At 37.8% G+C, this 22,051-nt stretch overlaps 1 protein-coding gene and 2 long non-coding RNA genes across 3 annotated transcripts; 2 read left to right on the forward strand and 1 right to left on the reverse strand.

The window, feature by feature from the left end:
* Positions 1 to 1,657: 1,657 nt before the first annotated feature.
* Positions 1,658 to 3,798, forward strand: LOC130428224 (protein NLRC3-like). Its single transcript, XM_056756075.1, has 2 exons — positions 1,658 to 1,670; positions 1,825 to 3,798. Exons 1-2 carry the CDS (start codon positions 1,658 to 1,660, stop codon positions 3,486 to 3,488), a joined length of 1,677 nt encoding a protein of 558 aa, XP_056612053.1. The 3' UTR covers positions 3,489 to 3,798.
* Positions 3,799 to 5,420: 1,622 nt separating this feature from the next.
* Positions 5,421 to 7,569, reverse strand: LOC130428898 (uncharacterized). Its single transcript, XR_008907511.1, has 5 exons — positions 7,320 to 7,569; positions 7,121 to 7,240; positions 6,928 to 7,046; positions 6,748 to 6,842; positions 5,421 to 6,667 (listed from the first exon to the last, which is right to left on the reverse strand). It is a non-coding gene; the product is annotated as an uncharacterized LOC130428898 (long non-coding RNA).
* An 8,052-nt stretch (positions 7,570 to 15,621) lies between these two features.
* On the forward strand, positions 15,622 to 21,823 carry LOC130429073 (uncharacterized). The gene is made up of 3 exons (XR_008907532.1): positions 15,622 to 15,899; positions 19,781 to 19,827; positions 21,695 to 21,823. It is a non-coding gene; the product is annotated as an uncharacterized LOC130429073 (long non-coding RNA).
* Positions 21,824 to 22,051: the final 228 nt, after the last annotated feature.

The following is a 22,051-nucleotide window of genomic DNA, read 5'->3' on the forward strand; positions in this document are numbered from 1 at the left end:
GGGCTGTTGCTTGAGCAAAGATCTAAAGTCCACCTGCAGACTCTGTTAGTTGGGCAGGGTTATGGGATGTTACTCTCAAATTCTCTCCTTTTTGTCCATAAAGGGTGGTGATGGGCCAAGAATGGTACCCAGATTTGGAACAACTCGAAGTCAAGTAAATGAGAGAATTCGAATTTTTGTGTGAAGTACCAATTTAATGAATGAAAGCACTCATGTTCTTGCCCTTCTACACCACTAGTCCAGATACGAGTGGCGTGACAGTCATTGCTGCTGCTATATTGGACCCCGTATAATTCTATTATTCAATCATTCAAACGCTGCTGAGGAGAGTAGTTACAGAGGTTGCTGCCAACCCAGGCATTTTGAATAATTTCAGTTTTGAGTCTCTGAATATAGGTTGTCAAAGTCGTTTGCATTTTCAGCAAACAAACTAATGTTACACATGAAACTGTTAAAGGGATGGGTCACCCTAGATTGTTGTGGCTGATATGATGCTCTTTGAATTCTTTTTTTGCCATTTTGTTTGGTATGAGGTTGTTTCATGTTCTTGTCCGCCCGGTGAGCCAGTAATTTGGCCCAATGGTACGGCCTTGAGGGCTGACTAGTTTATGGTTTGCAACTTATACTGAAGGCGTCCAATAAATCTGGAGAAGTTAACCAGATTTTCGTGGTTGGGCTATTTGTATCGGCCATGCCGTGGGTTTGCTTTCCAGGAGAATTACCCAATAAGGGACTAAGAAAAGTTGTTACGTACCGGTTTTTCGTCTCTGAAAAAAAACTTTCTGAAACCTGCACGAATGCAGGGGGAGTGTATCGAGCACAGAAATACAACGTCATACATCCAACTCGTTGTTTGACTAGTTTAGACAACATGTTTAACATTGTAAAGAAGTCAGAATGCATGAAACATTGTTGCACGCCCGTTTTAATATTAATAAAAATCTTCAGCATGTCTTTTATAACAAATGACAAAGAATTAATGAATAATTTACTTAAAATAATAATTTACTTTGATACAGATCAGTTCATCAGAAGAGATCAGACTCGCCTGAGATCAGTTGTGTGTCTATGAAGAGTGATGCGTCTATGACTGAACCAATGACCAATTTTGTAATTAATACAATAAAAAACGTTTTGAAATAGTTTTTTTAAAAGTAATTTTCGATTTTCAGCCAAGTGCATCCTTAATTATTGGTATCGGTTTCGCCCACAAATTTCATCTCGGTGCATTTGTCTACTCATACTAGTTCTAATATTGTGATGCAGTCATAATCGTAAACCCAGTATTGTGCATCGTATTGAAATGTGAGCTGAGCATATCGTTACACCCCTATTAGTAAATAATATAAACAAAAAATGTAAGTATATATTTTCTTCATTGAATAAATTGTCCTTAATTGTTATATTATCAAAGTCTTAAAACTGACAATTTATTCCCATAATTGCAATTATTTAATAGACAATTAATCGTCAGCCAAATTTCATATTCGCAACAGCTTTTTTACTTGTGTGTTTCCATGTTGTTTTATAATTTTGTTGAGAATTTAGCAGATATCATTTAAAGTCATTCATTTACAGCAGATTATGAGATTAAATTAAATTAATCTATTAATTTCAATTGACAACAAAATCTCATAGTGGTTCATTACTATCTACAATGTATCTAATAGGTATTCATTTGAATCTCATTTGTTAATATGATCTGCTTTCACATAGGGGATGCTTCTTGGTTTACAAAAAATATGTTTGTGTATTACTAAAATCACGAAAGTCAGACTTGGAAAGTAGTTATAAATTTACAGTCAAAGTTAAATAATATTTAAGTGTGTTATAATCTGTTTACAGTAATTTTCCGTAAATGTCCGCCTGAAGTCCTCAACACATTCAGATCAAACCTGAGGAAGAGTTTTGAGTGTTTGTGTGAAGAAACATCAGATGAGACAAACCCAACACTACTGAATGAGATCTACACAGAGCTCTACATCACAGAGAGTGAAAGTGGAGAGATCAGTAATGAACATGAGGTGAGACAGATTGAGACACAATCCAGGAGAACAGCGACAGAGGACACACCAATCAAATGCAACGACATCTTTAAAGCTTTACGTAAACAAGACAAACCCATCAGAAGTGTGCTGACAAAGGGAGTCGCTGGCATTGGAAAAACAGTCTCTGTGCAGAAGTTCATTCTGGACTGGGCTGAAGGGAAAGAGAATCAGGACATCCACCTCATATTTCCACTTCCTTTCAGAGAGATCAATCTGATGAAGAACCAAACACTCAGTCTTTTGGATCTTCTCCATCTTTTCTTCCCAGAGACAAAAGAAATGGAAATCTCCAGCGGTGAATATAAGGTGTTGTTCATCTTTGATGGTTTGGATGAGTGTCGTGTGTCTCTGGATTTTCACAGCAGTGTGAGGTTGTGTGATGTCAGTGAAGCAGCCTCAGTGGACGTGATGCTGACAAACCTCATGAAGGGGAATCTGCTTCCCTCTGCTCTCATCTGGATCACCTCCAGACCAGCAGCAGCTGATCTCATCCCCTCTGAGTGTGTTGATCGAGTCACAGAGGTACGAGGCTTCACTGACAAACAGAAGGAGAAATACTTCAGCAAGAGAATCAGTGATGAGAGTCTGAACAACAGAATCATCTCACACCTGAAGTCATCCAGGAGCCTCTACATCATGTGTCACATCCCAGTGTTCTGCTGGATTTCAGCCACTGTTCTAGAGAGAATGTTGAGTGAAGCAGAGAGTGAAGGAGAGATCCCCAAGACTCTCACTCAAATGTACACACACTTCCTGATCATTCAGACAAACATCAAACATCAGAAGGACTATGAGAAGAAAGTGAAGAATGATGAAGACATGATCTTCAAACTGGCCAAACTGTCTTTTGAGCAGCTTGTGAAAGGGAACCTGATCTTCTATGATGAGGACCTGAGAGAGTGTGGCATTGATGTAGCAGAAGCATCAGTGTACTCAGGATTGTGCACTCAGATCTTCAGAGAGGAGTTTGGCTTGTATCAGGGGAAAGTTTACTGCTTTGTTCATCTGAGCGTTCAGGAACATCTCGCAGCTCTTTATGCTCACATCTCCTTCATAAACAACAAGAGAAATGTGTTTGGAGCAGGTCTGTTTTCTAAAATATTGGACAGAGTGAAAAATAAATCATCAGAGCAGGTTTTATTATCTGAGCTGCATCAGAGAGCTGTAGATGAAGCTTCACAGAGTCAGAATGGACATCTGGATCTTTTCCTGCGTTTTTTTCTGGGTCTCTCACTTGAGTCCAATCAGATTCTCTTACAGGATCTACTGACACACATGAGAAGATGCTCCTACAAGAAAGAGAAAACTGTTAAGTACATTAAACAGAAGATCAGTGAGAATCTGTCTCCAGAGAAATCCATCAATCTGATTCACTGTCTGAATGAACTGGATGATGATTCACTGCTGCAGGAGATTCAACATTTTTTTGAGGGCGCGTAAATGACAGAATGAAAATATTTTGAAGCCTTTCCCTTTAACAGATTTTCTGTCCAATCCATCAAACTGACATTATAAGAGACGGATCGGCACTTCAAAACAGAAGTATATTTACAGATGACATAGTTTACAGTTGAATTGATACATTTAATTGATTGTATATATTGTGTGTGTATAGTACACTCTGTTTAATTCTATGTATTATGCACTGTCATTTTATATCATCAGATTATTTCATGTACACTTTTCCGAACATGTTGGATGTAATAAAATGTAATAAAACTGTCTTTTGTTAGTTGAGAGAAATAAATGCAGTTACGATGGATAAATATAAATCTGTGGAAGAGTTTATGGTGACAAAATAAATACATGTAAATAGTGAATAATGAATGAATAGTATTGCATGTATAATGAAGCGTTTGAGACAGAGATGGAGAACAGAAAGAGAGAGAAATGCTCAAGCAGAGGAGGCCAGAGGAAAAGAAGAGCAGAGTCAACAGAGAATCCAACGACAAACTCATTCTTCATGTTTGTCTGTGTCTGTCTTTCTCTACATTTTCAGACTGTGATCATAAATCTGTTTTTGTTGAGGATCCGTTTACATTTAGTCATTATGCAGACGCTTTAATCCAAAGCCACTTACAATAATACAATAGGTGCTAATACCAAGTTACTAGCTAGTTAATAAGATTAGCTTTAAACGTCTAAAATGAGCTCCAGCCAGTTGTGCTGAACTCTTTCTCACCAGTTTATCTGAGTTTCCTTCCTTGTGCATGAAAACATCATGTTTAGTTTCTGTTCCCAAAGTGAAACATTCAACAGAACTCAAGAATTTATAATTTCCAGTAGAGGTGCACCGATTGATCGGCAGGTCAGTCTCACGTCTTGCCGATTCGAAACCGATCGTATGTTGCCAGCGACGCGGGCAAACCGTCAAATACGCAAGTAAACGTCCGTTCAAGACTGCTGTCTTTCACGACTCATTTGTGCTCGTGACTGTGTGATTCCACTGAACTGCCCGAGTCTCCACGCGAACAGACAATTATTGACTGTCCAGTAGTTCACCTGCGTTGCTACTTCTGGTATGTACTACATGCTAACTGTGATGCTAAACTCACGTTGAAGTCGTTCACTATGTTTTAAACAAATGTTCATTCCATTCAACCCGATTAATTGTCTTACGTTTAGACTATTGGGCAAAATTCTATGCCTACCACATATACCCATTTTTTACCATTTTTTACATACCCATTAATGCTTAGTTTTAATGTTAACCTGACATAACTAATAGATATCCATTTTCTCACCTATTCTCTGTGTCAGTACTACTATGATGATAACTCATCCTCCATTCTTGGCAACACACAAGACTCCTCACTCCTCATGGCTGTCTGTATAGTAGTATAGCAAAATAGTAGTCTATAACAGGTGTTGCATATTGTCAGTTGTTAACGGAGTTCTGCTTTTAGATAAAACCTTTACCATAAATATTAAACATTTTATATTTAATTTTTCTTAATTATTATTATTTTTGATATAATATCAACATGTCTGAACTTGGTTAAATATTTGATAATTGATTACAATCTGCTTTATCTTTTATCATAAAATAATATCAGCTCTTATAGTAACTCTCTGAACATTTATCAAGCTTTTTTAGACCATATTACAGATCGGAGTAAAAAAATTTGGATGTTAATTATGTAAACGGACCGTTTTCAAATTAACTATTAACATGTATGTAAAATTCTATGCGTGTTGTTATTATGTTGGTAAATAATTGCCAGAAGATCGTAGATGTACTGCAGTTCACACAAATCTATTTTTACATTCTATATATACAGAAAGAAACAACTTCCACAATCACACTGCTGTAACTGCACACAACAACTATTCATAACTTCATAAAACACGTCATGCCATGATACTGAACGATATAAAAATTATTATTGTGTGATTTTGCAAGGATTTGAGCCAATAAAGGTGTTTTCGTTAGTATGTGGAATATGACGTGTAGGCCAGGGCATCTCTGCAAGCACCACAATATTTCATTTAAAATGGTATTTTGTTACATTTTGCCTTTAACAAAAATCGCAGCACATGTGAAAATTGCAGAAGGCCAAATTGCTATTTCAAGATGTTGAATCGTTCAGGACTTGTGTTAAATGACTCATGAACTGTGCTTGTTTATTGTTTTATACTGTTATATGAGGTCTACTTGAGATTCTGAGTTTCCTTGATAAATAAACAAACGGAAGACTCCCGGGAACTTAATAAAACCAAAACACTTCATAGCAGCCTCCATTATCCGCAAACGGTGGATAAAACCTTGAAAAATGATATATGAGCCCTCCAAAATCACAGAGATGCCAATTCGCATGGTCTTAAGATAACAGACAACCTCTGCAAATATTACAAATGACTGGAGGTACCCAGGTAACACTAATATCGTGCAATAGTGCTCAAGGCACATCAAGCGATCTCTAACAAAGCAATAGTGACGCATAGTACAAAAATGTTTTACTCGCATAAGATTGCTGCACCATTCCTATCGGATCCAGTATTGAAGGCACAGCATGGCTTTTAAATTTTAGTCATTCCACAAATCCAGTATCGATCTCCTCCTTGTTCACAGAGAAATCTTCATAGAGATGAAACAAACAAATGCTTCATGTTTTTCCCACATGAGCTGGAACGTCTTTAAAAGAAACTTTAACTCCGCATTACTAATGTCGGAATCCGAAAGAAGGTTTTTGCAGCGGCTGTATTCTTCCACAACCAGGGATGTCACGATATTTAACTATCTTTAACGACATGTTTGTTTATTGATTGCTCGCTCTCTGGTCCCGTGTCCCTTGTGTTAATTCTGAAAAGTATGTTTATTTTCTATGCAATCAACACTCGGTTGGGTCTCCTTTTGCATGAATTACTGCATCAATGTGGCGTGGCATGGAGGCAATAAACTGTGGCACTGCTCAGGTGTAATGGAAGCCCAGGTTGCTGTGATAGCAGCCTTCGGGTCATCTGCATTGTTGGGTCTGGTGTCTCTTCCTCTTGACAATACCCCATCGATTCTCTGTGGGGTTCAGGTCAGGCGGGTTTGATGGCAAATCAAGTAAAGTACCACCATGGTCATTGAACCAGCTTTTGGTACCTTTGGCAGTATGGGCAGGTGCAAAGTCCTGCTGGAAAATGAAAACAGCAATTCAATGTCAAAGTTTATATTTATAAAAATAAAATAAAGGAAAGCTTAAAGCCGCACATTAATGTCACACTGTTCAATCACACTGTACTCGCCGGGCATGACGCCTGCACTGGTGCCCCCAATAAAATCAGAGACAGAATATAACTTCCACTCTGTCAGAAGAGAGAAAAGATTATGACCCATTTGCAAAAAACTGCAGCAAAGTAATTTTTAAGCATAATAGGGGCACACACTGACCTGTTGTCGGACAGGAAAGCCACGGAAATGAACAGAAAAAGAAACATCCCGACAAACCCTCTTCACAGAGATACCACAGCTGGCTGGGTATTTCCACACAGGCACTGGAGACCCCACTCCTATTTAAAAGGAACCATATCATAACATACCTCATAAAATGTGAAAAGGAAACCAAAAGATTGTATAAGCTTACCTCCATCAACCAGGAAATGAGGCATTCTTGGGCCAGGAACACGCAGGGTCATAGTATCATTTCCACAGTGCACAGAAGGACCCAGGCGTTTCAGCTCAGCCTCAGCCAATTGGAATTGGCCTAATTGAGTTAAATGAGACAAGTCAACGAATTGCCCATTTAAATAAGACTACAATTTAAACATTTACAATTAACATACCTTGTTCAGCAGACCAGTAGCCATTAGACTGTTCTCCTTGTCTTTCAGCAGAATCATTGGATACACCACTGCCAATAATAACCTTGCCAAAATTAGGTGTTCTGTTGGCATGGTGCCATGTGAAAACCCCATTCCTGAAAAAGCAGCATGACCAATCCTTAAACAGCTTGCAGTCAACACAGTCAAGCAGAGAAGTAAAAGATCCTTAAGCCCCAGCATTGCAAAACAATACACTATTCTACTCTACTTGTGAGTGATGCTATAACACCTTAATTCAGTTGAACAAACTTGAACTGTAAAAGTTGAAAATCTCATCTATGCCATTTGTACTCACCTTTTGTATTTATTCACTTGGTAATTTACATGGCTGACCAATCAATTCTGTCATCTGTGTATTCCATCATCACTTAGCTAATGGCTTTCTCCTGTGTCTCATTACGTTTTGAGTTAACACAAGGTATAAAAATATCTAGGAAACGTGAAGCCTTTATTGATAGATATTATATTTTATTCCTGTTTTAATGATTTACAATGCGGTTTTAATGCATTTTTTTGTTTGGTTTTCCAGTTTGTCAAATAAAGTTGCTTCACAATACATTAAATAGATTTAATCACATGTCATGTCTTTTTCTATTCTAACAGTCCAGAATAGGAATTTTAGTTAAAAAAAAAAAAATATGAATGTGGACTGCACATATACAGTTAAAGTCATCTAATCTTCTATTTTTCAGATGAAAACTGCTAAACTTTACAATTGTTTAAAGACTAGTAACATCATCCCCACTAACTTTGGGGGATTTGGTCAAAACAGTCGTTATTACCAGATTTGGAATATCAATATCCCTCTGCCACACTTTCTAATGGTCTCTGGAGTCAGTGATGCCAGGGGCTCAACCTTAGACACATGAGCCTGTTGAACGGCAGTCCCAAATTGGTGTGTCGGGCTGTTGCTTGAGCAAGACTCTGTTAGTTGGGCAGGGTTATATGATGTTACTCTCAATTTCTCCCTAATTTTTGTCCATAAAGGGTGGTGATGGGCCAAAAATGGTACCCAGATTTGGAACAACTCGAAGGCGAGACAATTTTGTGTGAAGTACCCCTTTAACGAAAGAAAGCACTCATGTTCTTGCCCTTCTACACCACTAGTCCAGAGACGAGTGGCGTGACAGTCATTGCTGCTGCTATATTGGACACCACCACCAACAATTCTAACCCTGCCGAGCAGAGTAGTTACAGAAGTTGCTGCCAACACAGGCTTTTTGAACAAAAAACAAGAGTCTTTGAATATCGAAGTTGTCAAAAGTTATTTGCATTTTGAGTAAACAAACTAATGTTACACACATGAAACTGTTAAAGGGATAGTTCCCCCCAGATGTTTGGGCTGATATGATGCTCTTGGAATTTATTTTTTGCAATTTTGTTTGGAATGAGGTTGTTTTATTTTCTTGTCCGCCTGGAAAGCCATTCATTTGTCCCAATAGTAAGGCCTTGAGGGCTGACTAGATTATGGTTTGCAACTTGTTTCTTACTATACTGAGGGCGTCCAATAAATTTGGGAAGATGTATTTGTGTTTCCACTAGTCATACATTAAGATAGACAAAATTAGTCATTCATGCTTTATTAGGTTCGTTTAAAAACCTGAAAGACAAAACATGACATTCAAGCATAATTAGAAAACAAATTTAAGAACTTAACCAGATTTAGTTCTATGGGGAGCGGGCCTGCCATGTCCGGGTCTTCCGGGAGTGGGCCATCCATGTCCGGGTCTTCCGGGAGCGGGTCTTCCGGGAGCAGGCGGCCCGGGCAGTGTCAAAGGGCAGGAAAGAATCACTTCACGGTCAAAGTATAGTAAAGGGAGATGCCTTTCTGTATCCTTTTTTTTTTTATCAACAATTTTTTATTATTTTTTTTCACACACAACGTAACATAATATCCAAAATAAAACAGCAGACACATACTCAACATCTCAAGGTTCGATCAAAAGGGAGGGAGAGAGGGAAGGACAACAAGAACACAAAAGCTACTCCTTTAAATAATTACGTATATTTAACAAAAAACACTGCCAAGCCTCAATGGTTGAAGGCCTGGCCCCACCGACTCGCGCCGTTGTACATTCACATGAGACAATTTGCAGGAGGTTATGGATCCAATATGTCTCTCTACACATGCGTGGTGTAAACCAGTTCTGAATTATTGTCTTCTTCACAGCTGTAAAACCAGCAAACAACATTCTCTTTTGCATTGAACTAATACAGAGATCAGAATCATCATTAAGAAGACATAAACTTGGGTTAGCAGACCAATCAATTCTCAGTAATGATGACAAAACCAAATTTACATGTGTCCATAGACTGCTGATGACAGGACATTCCCAAAACATATGCAGAAAAGTGCCTGATGATGTAGTGTTACATATATGGCAGTTAAAATTTGACTGCAGTTTCATTTTAAATCTTTTGTAAGGAGTTATATATGCTCTGTGAATGACTTTGAAGTGAATCAGACGATGAGCCAGATTTTTAGATGTCAAACTGAGATTAGACCACACTCTCTCCCAGTCGATAGATAAATTAAGGTCAGATAATTCCCTATTTCAAATAGTTTTAATAGAAAGAGGTTTTGCAATACAATCAATAATTTTATTATATATTAAGGAAACAAATGGCCGACCAGCAGGTGGTGCAATCCAGTCCAGCATAGGATGAGAGGAAATGGAAGAGGACCAAGGAACGCCATACGCTTTGAGAGCAGAACGTAATTGAAGAAAAACAAAATATGCAGATGCTGGTAGGCAAAATTTGGCTCTCAATGCCTGAAATGAACAGAGGCCCTGGTTATCATACATATCACCGCACGTGTTCACCCCTAAAGAGGACCAAGAGGGTTGGACAAATGGACGATTACCACATACAAAGTTCAAATTGTGCCATAAAGGTGTACTGTTACAGAATTTGAAGGGTCCACATATCCGACGTTCAACCGTTTTCCAGATTTTAATACAGTTAGCCACAACCGGACCAAATTTATAATTATCCCCTTTTTTTTCCTGTGCCAGTAAATAAGATATCTTGAAGTCTATTTGGTTTAACCTTGTCAGCTTCGATCCCCCTCCATGAAACTGTAGATTGAGGATCAACCCAATTATGAAGGGCCTTAAGATGGAACTACCAATAATATAATTCAAAATTTGGTACAGCCAGTCCTCCTGCGCTATTAGGATGTTGCAATGTGGTAAGTTTAATTCTGGGACATTTATCGTTCCAGATAAACTTAGAAATTACGGAGTTGATCACCTTAAAGTAACCTGGAGGGGGAGAAAGTGGTGGAATAGAGAAAAAATTTTTAAATCGAGGTAACAAATTCATCTTAACAGTGGAGATTCTTCCTTGGAGAGAGACTTTAAGATTCTTCCATCTTTGAATGTCATTTTTGACCTTAACTAAAATGTTATCAAAATTGTCTCTGGCAATCTTATGAATGTTTTTATATATGGTAATGCCCAAATAGATGAAAGATTCCTTGATAGGGATAAATGAGGGAATAGAAAAATTAACCTTAACATTGTTAATTGGCATTAAAGCGGATTTGTTCCAATTTATTTTATATCCTGATAGGCTACTAAAATTATCAAACTCCTTAATTACACTAGAGACTGAAACATCAAAGTGGTCTAAATATAGAATAATATCATCAGCGTATAATGAAATACAATGATTATGGTCATGAATCTTAATCGATACTTCAGATTTCCTGATGGCTTGTGCTAAGGGTTCGAGAGATAGACAAAACAATAAGGGGGAAAGTGGACACCCCTGTCTCGTTCCTCGCTGTAAAGGGAATGAGGGGGAAATAATATTACCAGTTATGACTGATGCTGCTGGTGAGTGGTATAATGTCTTGACCATAGAAACGAAGTGTTCCCCGAAGCCGAAACATTGCAGAACTGCCCACATATAATTCCACTCTAGCCTGTCAAAGGCTTTTTCCGCATCAAGTGAAAAGACCGCACAAGGTGTTGGGTGGGAGTCCGCAAAGTCAAGAATATGAAGGAGTCGACGCATATTGTCAGATGCATTGCGCCCCTTGATGAAACCAGTTTGGTCCTCCTTGATCAGACTGTGAATTACCTTCTCCAAACGAGAAGCAAAAACTTTAGCATAGATTTTTAGATCACATGGGATAAGAGAAATCAGTCTGTAGCTGGAACAGTCTAATGGATCTTTTCCCTTTTTAAGAAGTAATAAAATCAGTGATGTTTTTAGATCTCTATGAAACGCCCCATGTTCGATTGCAAAATTAAATGAGTTAAGCATAAGTATCCCTACCAAATCCCAAATTTCTAAATATAATTCAGGGGGGAGGCCATCTAGACCTGGCGATTTGCACTTTTGAAGGCTTTTTAGAGAGATGTGAAGTTCCTCCAAACCTAATGGGCCCTCAAAGATTCTTTATCCATCTGTGAAATCCGAGGCAGTTCCAATTTATCTAAATATTGCTTACAGATTGGTTCATCAAAAACTGTTTCGGCTTTATAAAGATGTGTAAAAAACTTTAAATATGTCGTTAATTGCCACAGGGTTCGTAGTGACCTGATCATCTGATGATTTTATTGCGCTAATATATGCCTTAGATTCGCATTCTTTCAACCTAAGGGCCAATAAATGACTAGGTCTCTCTGATTCAAAATAATATTTTTTTCTAGTCCTATGTAAAATAAATTCTGCCTTTGAGTGTGAAAGCAAATCATATTCTTCTTTTAAAAAGGATAGTTGTGTAGCCTGTTGCTCAGTAAAATGTTGTTTTTGTAGGTTTTGTAATGATTGGATTTTATTTTCTAATTGTGTAAATTGGTGAGTTCTCGCTTTGGCAAGAGTAGAGGAGAAAGATATACAGAAACCTTGTATAGCACACTTAGTCGTTTCCCACAGTATCTGAGGATCCACATCAGAGGGCATATTAATCTCAAGAAAGTCCTTAATATATTCTTTTAGAGAGGTAATAACCCAGCTAACAGGGAACGTTCCCGTAACTTTGGCTAACGTTCTCTGAAGGTTCTCTCAAAGTTATCAAAAACGTTCTTGCAATAACGTTTGTAGAACGTTTTCTTAACGTTATCTGCAATTTATAAACGTTCTTTAAACGTTAGCATTAAAAACGTTATAGTTGCATTGTTAGCAAAACGTTCTTAAAACCTTTGCTTTGAAAACGTTACTATTGCGTTGTTAATGTAACGTTCTTAAAACGTTAGCATTAAAAACGTTATAGTTGCATTGTTAGCTAAACGTTCTAAAAACATTAGCATTGAAAACGTTACCTTTGCGTTGTTAATGTAATGTTCTTAAAACGTTAGCATTAAAAACGTTATAGTTGCATTGTTAGAAAAACGTTCTTAAAACATTTGCTTTGAAAACGTTACTATTGCATTGTTAATGTAACGTTCTTTAAACGTTAGCATTAAAAACGTTATAGTTGCATTGTTAGCAAAACGTTCTAAAAACATTAGCATTGAAAACGTTACCTTTGCGTTGTTAATGTAATGTTCTTTAAACGTTAGCATTAAAAACGTTATAGTTGCATTGTTAGAAAAACGTTCTTAAAACATTTGCTTTGAAAACGTTACTATTGCGTTGTTAATGTAACGTTCTTTAAACGTTAGCATTAAAAACGTTATAGTTGCATTGTTAGCAAAACGTTCTAAAAACATTAGCATTGAAAACGTTACCTTTGCGTTGTTAATGTAATGTTCTTAAAACGGTAGCATCAAAAACGTTATAGTTGCATTGTTAGCAAAACGTTCTAAAACATCTGCTTTGAAAACGTTACCTTCGCGTTGTTAATGTAACGGTCTTAAAACGTTAGCATTAAAAACGTTATAGTTGCATTGTTAGCAAAACGTTCTAAAAACATTAGCATTGAAAACGTTACCTTTGCGTTGTTAATGTAATGTTCTTAAAACGGTAGCATCAAAAACGTTATAGTTGCATTGTTAGCAAAACGTTCTAAAAACATCTGCTTTGAAAACGTTACCTTCGCGTTGTTAATGTAACGGTCTTAAAACGTTAGCATTAAAAACGTTATAGTTGCATTGTTAGCAAAACGTTCTAATAACATTACAATTGAAAACGTTACCTTTGCGTTGTTAATGTAACGGTCTTAAAACGTTATCATTAAAAACGTTATAGTTGCATTGTTTGCAAAACATTCTAAAAACATTAGCATTGAAAACGTTACCTTTGCGTTGTTAATGTAACATTCTTAAAACGTTAGCATTAAAAACGTTATAGTTGCATTGTTAGCTAAACGTTCTAATAACATTACAATTGAAAACGTTACCTTTGCGTTGTTAATGTAACGGTCTTAAAACGTTATCATTAAAAACGTTATAGTTGCATTGTTAGCAAAACATTCTAAAAACATTAGCATTGAAAACGTTACCTTTGCGTTGTTAATGTAACATTCTTAAAACGTTAGCATTAAAAACGTTATAGTTGCATTGTTAGCAAAACGTTCTAAAAACATTAGCATTGAAATGTTACCTTTGCGTTGTTATTGTAATGTTCTTAAAATGTTAGCATTAAAAACGTTATAGTTGCATTCTTAGCAAAACGTTCTAAAAATATTTGCTTTGAAAACGTTACCTCTGCGTTTTTCATGTAACGTTATTAAAACGTTAGGATTAAAAACGTTATTGTTGCATTTTTAGCAAAACGTTCCAAAAACATTTGCTTTGCAAACGTTACCTTTGCGTTGTTAATGTAACGTTCTTAAAACGTTAGCATTGAAAACGTTATAGTTGCATTGTTAGCAAAACGTTCTAAAAACATTAGAATTGAAAACGTTACCTTTGCGTTTTTAATGTAATGTTCTAAAAACTTCACACCCACCACCAGACGTCTTTTTGACGACTTTTTGCCGGGTGGGATAAGCATTACAAAAGCTATAATTGCATTGTTAGGGGGACATTCAAAAAACATTAGCAATGAGTGCCATCAATCAGCCGGACTTGGTTCTGTGGTCCAGCGCCAGGACAGTCCTCATAGTTGAGTTGACTGTACCTTGGGATGAGGTCATTAACAAAGCATTTGAAAGAAAGAATCTAATGCCAACTTGTCAGCGAAGGCTGAAGATCGGAGCTGGACCTCGAAAGTGTTCCCCGGTGGAAGTGGGCTACAGGGGCTGTGTTTCCAATTCCACTATAAGGCTGCTTAAGAAAGTGGGGATCAGAGGACAGACCAAACGAACACTAGTCAAAGATCTTGCCACTGTCGTTGCGAGTTAGGCCACTGGCTCTGGTTGAAAGAGAATGACGGAATATGGGCTTCCAAGTGACCACATAAAAAAATAGTGTTGTTTGTGATGCCATCTGAGCTAACATTAACGGAGCCAGTGGGGCTATAACAGCCTTAGCAAATGGTTTGGTGTATATGGTTGCGTTCATTTTGGTAATGTGTTGTAATGGTATGCCATACAGGACTGTGGGGGACTGAGCGCGCATTAACGGTTTGGGTAGTCTTGGCCTAATGGTTAGAGAGTCGGAATCATGACTAGAAGATTGCCGGTTCGATTTCTCAGGGCCGCCAGGAAATGACTGTGGTGCCTTTGAGCTGCTGTGATAGCTGCACACTGCTTCTGCCAGATGACCTTGTAACAATGCGACACACACCCAGGTCTGATTAATCTGCAGTGGGCCTACCTTGGCTGAGGGTGTCTTGTGATAAAGGGCTGAAACACCCAATGAAGCTGAGGTGCACAACTGACGATGTGTCGCATTGATGGGAACCATACAAAGGGCACTATCAGCAGCACCTCACCAAAAGGCATGGTATTGTGATGAAATTGGGACACACAACTCATGAGATGTCTCTCTGATAATGACAAGGAAAGGTAAGTATGCTATGTATTATAATCATTTATGCCCAGACACAGAGAATGCCTACCCGACGAACCAGTGCAACCTCAGACATCCTTTCCTCTATTCATATTCTTGACTGCTTCCCTCTGTATAAGGCATGGGAAATGTCTTATTGGGCAATTCAACTGTGATGTAATGCGATTATAACAACTAGTCCAATTAAGCGAATCTGTCAGGAGATTTTTTTCGCTCAGTCGCTTGCACATATTTCTGATCCGAAATACAATTCTCAAAACTACTTATTCAAACTCCACAACATTTCTCAGCAGCGGAAGTTGTAGTGAATGGGAGAGTACCACAAATATTTTTTTTCCATTCCCATTTGCTCAAATTGCCAAAAATAGCCACAAAATAGGAAAAAATATAGAACTGAATGCAGTCAGCAGAGAGAATGAAATCAAATGTACAAAAGCTGCATAAGAAACACCCCCACATTAGCATTAACTAGTTTTTTTTCTTGTAATTTGATACAAAGGCAGTATAATACCAAATATAATCTTATAAATGTACATTAATTAAAAAAATATAAATACATAAGAAAAACTTTCAAGGATTAACGATGCTGATGACCGTGATAGTATGGGCGTGGTTAAATAGAGCACACCACGTGCGATTTCAAACAGCGGGACTAACGGACGGACGACTTCAGAGCTACTTCGACATTCAGGTAAGCATAGATACATTTGCTGATTCTATGAAAAATACATTAATAACAATGTTGATAAACTTAGTTTTGCAGCAGTTACTATTGTTTTAATGAGGTTATGATTGGGATTGTGGAACCGTAGGATTGAATTATCTCGAAAACTGCGGCCGTTATTCACAGAGCTGTTAGCAATAGCTATAGGCTAACGTTATTTACAACTAAGGAATACAGTCGAATGTCGTTGATAAATGTTTTTTCTAAGGCGATGTTTTTCCACACCATTTAGTTCACTCTTTCGATTTATCGAAATGTTTTTCGTTGGAACACTTTCTTGATATTCAACACAAATCGGCTAAGAGCATCGTCCGTCCTAGAGGGCCGCATTAGAGTTTATAGCTCCAACCTTAATTAAAGCTGCAAGCAGCATTTGGCGGGTTCGAGCAGTCTAAGGCCTCTATTGGCCTTGCCATTGTCAACTAGGCTCAGGAATGGCACCATAACAAATCCACAATGAATGATACTCTTCCACACCAAGAAATATGACAGAAACGGTCGGTAATTTTTAATACAGACCATGCATGTTTTCACCTGTATGCAAAAACAGGTGTAAACTGATAATACCTGAGGGACGAGTTAAATAAAGCAATTCTCATGTCTCTACGATGTTTGGTTGCAGAGATATAGGTCTTGCTAAACGGTTGCTAAGCTAAGCTGTTTGGTTGCCATGGGCGTGGAATAGCACCTGCCAATTAATATCACATCAAACCACAAGTCAAACAAAACAACCCCAGTGTCTCTACTCTTCTATTGCAGAGATATAGGTCTAGCCTAATGGTCACTAAGTGAACTTGTTTAGTTGCTATGGGTGTGGCATGGCACCTGTCAATTGATACCACACTAAGCCACAAGTGAATTGAACCAAGCCCTGTGTCTCTATGACATTCTACTGCAGAGATTTAGGTCTGGCCAGACGGTTGCTAAGATAATCTCTTTGGTTGCTATGGGCGTGGCTTGGCAGCTGTCAATTGATAAGTAACAAAGCTATTAGTAAAACAAAGCAACTCCTGTGTCTTTAACACATTCTATTGCAGATATATAGGTCTTTTTTGTTAATCCAATGCACATTCTTCAAAATAGCTTATTTTGTGTTCTGAAGAATTAATATTGATTAAAAAAATACAACCACCTTAAATAGATAATTGATTCACATTCATGGTGTGCAACAATATTCCAGAAGGCCGTGCCATGTAACTGATGCTTATTTGGTAGAGTCTGGTGCCTCTGAAGGCCATTTGGAGTACAGTGAGCTCATTGTCATGTTCAAGAAACCAGTTTGAGATCATTTGAGCTTTCTGACATGGTCCCTTTCCCTGCTGGAAGTAGGCATCAAAAGATGGACATGGTTGGCAACAATCCTCAGGTAGTAAGTGGAATTAAATATACCCCATGCCTTATATCCAAGTTTTTCTCCGGTTTGATGCTCGGTTTGAACTTCAGCAAGTGGTGTTCATCACATGTGGATGGGAAAATGGATTGAGTTTATGCCATGTGACTGGCTGATTAGCATTTTGATTAGCAAACTATGTATTTATTATAGACATGTATAAAAACAGCCATTTAAATGAATGATATTTCACCTTTTTGACTGTTATGAAGGCATGTCTCTTCCGATGACCTTCACATTTTGCATGCTTGTTTTGTATCATAATATGTATAATAGTTCTTAATGGCAAGTCAGTTGGATTATTCATTAAGGAGTAGTGACCTTCACCGTACTCGTTTCACACTAATATCAAATAGGACCCTGTTATGGTCACAAAACTAAACTAACATGTTTTTGATGATTATTGACCTGGAGAGTCCAAAGAAATGTACTGTGGTGGAAATTTTGATATTGCTTGAAAATCCTTGAACAAGTTAGCAAAAGTAGGTTTCTTACATCATCACCAATAACTCACAAACCATTTGATAGACATCAATGGTTCAAGAGGCAAAGTTGTTATGACTGAGGAGATCTATTGTTTGATATCAAGTCAAATGTCACGCGACACAAAGTTGTCTAAGCCACCAAAAGACATGTACATTTAGCCATTTTTACTGTTATAGCGCCAACTAGTGTCCAAACGCCACGTTATTTTGTATGTGACCTCGGAGTGATGGTCTACATATATTTCCCAACGTCCATGATGATATGTTAAACCATTCTGGATTTGTGGCCATTTAAATTTGATAGGCTCCGCCCATTTTTTTATTTTAGCGCCCCTAAGCGACCGTGAAAGGAAATTTCAAATTTTTTTCAATAATTATTTACAATCACTTTCCACAGAAGTCATCTGCATTGTTTTGTTTCCGATCGGTCGAAAAACCAATGACTAGTTCGCGAAAGTAGGTATTTGACATCATCAGCAATAACTCACGAACCGTTCGATCGACAGAAGTGGTTCAAGAGGCAAAGTTGCTCAGAATGAAGAGAGCTATTGTATGATATGAATAGTTTGGGTATATGTCAAATGTCACGTGACACACAGTTGTTTATGCACTCCAAAAGCGTTATTTCGCCCCCTGTTGGCCGAATAAGTTAATGTTTCTTACAGACCTTCAGGACCATGAGCCGAATAAGCCCAGTGAGTGTCGTTTCGATCAGCCTTTGTTAACCTGGTCTAATGAGGGCTCAAACTTCATCGGCCAATGGCAGCTATGTTTTTTGAGATACGCCAATGTCCTTCTTGATTGTCATGGGACATGACACAAAGACACACCATACCAAATAATAAGTCAATCGAGCAAACTGTTGCCTAATTATAGCCATTTTTGAGTTATTTGCAATTATAGCGCCACCTAGTGGCCAAACACCGATTTTTTTTTTTTGTGACCCCGGACCGAGGGTCTACACATATGGTCTAAGCCCTGTGAAGATAGCTCAAATGGTTCACGAGTTATGGCCATTTTAGTTAAATTTGCTACTTCCGGTACGGACGTTTTAGAGCCCCCTAGCGACCCTGAATGGAAATTTCAACTTTTTTTCAATGAATATTTACATTCACACTCCACAGATTTCATCAGCGTTGGTTTGGTTCCGATCGGACAAAAATCCAGGGACTAGTTCATTTTTTTTTTTTTATAAAATGCTAATTAGCGGGAAAATTTGCATACCGGAAATGAAATCTGAGTCATACGTTTTTTATGTTTTGAGCCAATGATTACACTGATATAAGACACTTGGGTGTGCGACAAACGGTTTAGGGGCTATGAACAAAAAGGCTGTTTTCATCGCTGTAGCGCCCCCTATAGGCCGATATGGCTGGGTCCGTGTATCTGAGTAGCGACAAGGACTACTACCATCTGACTGAGTCTCAGCTCTGTCGGCCTTACGGTTTGGGCTGCAGTATCAGTTTTACCGGAGAAAAATAATAATAAAACCAACAAATACAATAGGTTTCTAGCCCTACGGGCTCGAACCCTAATAAAACACCCTAAAAAGCTCATCGGTGTATTCGGGGTGAACGTTATTAACCCAGATAGCAAGACTTGTGTTTGATAAGGGTTGGATCGAGTTAAACTCTGCTAGCGCGGCTCTCCAGTACCGACGTTGCCTGCACTGGGCTAAGATTAGATAACCGGATGAACAAGCCACGCGTTTTTCCCCAAAGCGTTAAAGTTAGTTTGACGTTTGATATTCATTAGACATTTAGGTCTTTGCGCGTGTTATGTTTTCATATACGGTACTGAATCCATATTTTTATGTTTAATATACTGTACTTAAATTCATTTAACTCTGCCACCGTTTCAGGTAAAGTTATGAAACCAACTGTCAAATTATCAGAATATTATTCCCTATAACGCATCAGGCTTGTTTTTTTCAGATTAATTAATTTGTCTGTTTTTTCTCATTTCTTTGACAGTGGTAATTTCACAAAATATATCCCTCATGGAGTCTGACCGGGACTGGGTATGACCATTTTGTTCCCTCTTTTAGAGCATGCTGGTTTTTATTTAAATTATTTTTTATTTTTTAAATTCAATTATTTTCAATATTTGCCATGTTAAAAATATCTTTAAAAATATTACTTTGAGGGGGGCACGGTGGCTTAGTGGTTAGCACATTCGCCTCACACCTCCAGAGTTGGGGGTTCGATTCCCGCTTCCGACTTGTGTGTGTGTGGAGTTTGCATGTTCTCCCCGTGCCTCGGGGGTTTCCTCCGGGTACTCCGGTTTCCTCCCCTGATCCAAAGACATGCATGGTAGGTTGATTGGCATCTCTGGAAAAATTGTCCGTAGGGTGTGAGTGCGGGAGTGAATGAGTGTGTGTGTGTGCCCTGCGATGGGTTGGCACTCCATCCAGGGTGTATCCTGCCTTGATGCCCAATGACTCCTGAGATAGGCGCAGGCTCCCCGTGACCCGAGGTAGTTCGGATAAAGCGGTAGAAAATGGATGGATGGAATATTACTTTGCGCAAAGTAGAAAATCAATTTTGAAACTCTTGTAAATAAATAATATTTTTAACGATACAATAGCAAGACAATTTTGATGCAGCAATGCTCAGTGTTTGAATATTAGTAGTAAATACAAATGAAGAGTTTGGTTCCCAGATGAGAGAACTCAGTTTTCAATTTTCAGAAATCATGTTTTTTTATTATGTTTCATTGTGTTAGTTAGCTGTATTTTTTGAGTTAGTATGTCTTAAATCAAAACAAACAAACTGCAGTTTGATTGATATCACTCAATTGGAATGAACAATACATTTTTTAAACATAACTTTATTTTGGAATTATTGTTATCTCATTTTGGAACATACTCTTCAAATACTACCTTAAAGGAACACCTGTCCATAACTCTGACTAATCATTAGTTCATCATACTTAAACATTAAAAAAATATTATTATAAAAAATCTATTTATAAGATCTTCTGCATGAGCAACTACAGCGTTCCAGTTATTTTATACTAAATCTCGCCTCACTTAAAGGGGAAGTTCACCAAAAATTATACTTTGTGTGATTTTTTTTTTTTTACTCACCCACATGACGTTAAACATGTTTATACAACTTCCGTCATCTTCGGAGCACAAATAAAGATATTTAGGTGACATCCGAGAAATTTCCAGGCCTCCTCATAGACATCGTGGTGTCAGTTTTGCTAAGGTCCAGAAAAGTACTAAAGACATCGTTAAATTGATCCACCCGTGCATAGTGGCTCAGTTGAAATTTTTTGAAGCGGCGAGAATGCTTTATGTGCGAACAACACACCAAAATACAGATTTAATCAATACATTCTCCTCTGTCTTTTCAGTGTATTCACAAGAACACTTCTTCTTCTTCTTGGATGATAGCACTTTGACGCATGCGTATTAGGTTTGTTTGCCGAACAACGCATGGGGATTGCCCCTATTGGACATTCTTACTCATAACGTGGAAGCACAACTCTGTGTTTCTTCATGCAGAAGAAGTGCTCTTGTGAACGCGTGGCATACACTGACATTCGTCAGACACTGACACAAAACGGTAGTTTGGTTTGTTTTTCAAACATAAAGCATTCTCGCGCTTCAAAAAAATTCAACAGAGCCACTATGCACGGGTGGACCAATTTAACAATGTATTTAGTACTTTGCTGGACTTTGGCCAAAACTGACACCATGATGTCTATGAGGTGGCCTGGAAGTCTCTCGGATGTCACCTAAATATCTTCATTTGTGCTCCAAAGAAGCCGGAAGTTCTCTAAACCTGTTTAACCTCATCTGGGTGAGTAAAAAAAATCACACAAAATTGATTTGTGGGTGAACTTCCACTCACAATACTGTTGTCTTTTTGTCGTTCCAGTGTCTCCCGACAATCTCTGAAGCTTAGGTCCACTCAGATGTCCCGGTGATTGAAGCTGACATGGAGTCACAGTGACATCCTTAAAAACAGTTGTCATGTATAATATATCTCTGCATCTTTAAATATTTCTCTGCATCTTTAAATATTTGTTTTTTTTATTTTTTGTCTATGTTTTAGATTTAAGTGTTTAAGCTGTTTTCATGAAAAAATATTGCCATGTCTACATTTTTCATGAATGTTTAAATATTTTGAATAATTTCAATCCTTTTAAAAATCTTAAAGTTCTTAAGTTTTTCTGATTGTTTTTCATGTTTTATATTGATGTGAACTGGAAATACTGTTTGATCTGCAAGTTAA

This window comes from Triplophysa dalaica, chromosome 9 (genome assembly GCF_015846415.1).
Source record: "Triplophysa dalaica isolate WHDGS20190420 chromosome 9, ASM1584641v1, whole genome shotgun sequence".
In the NCBI taxonomy this organism is placed as follows: domain Eukaryota; kingdom Metazoa; phylum Chordata; class Actinopteri; order Cypriniformes; family Nemacheilidae; genus Triplophysa; species Triplophysa dalaica.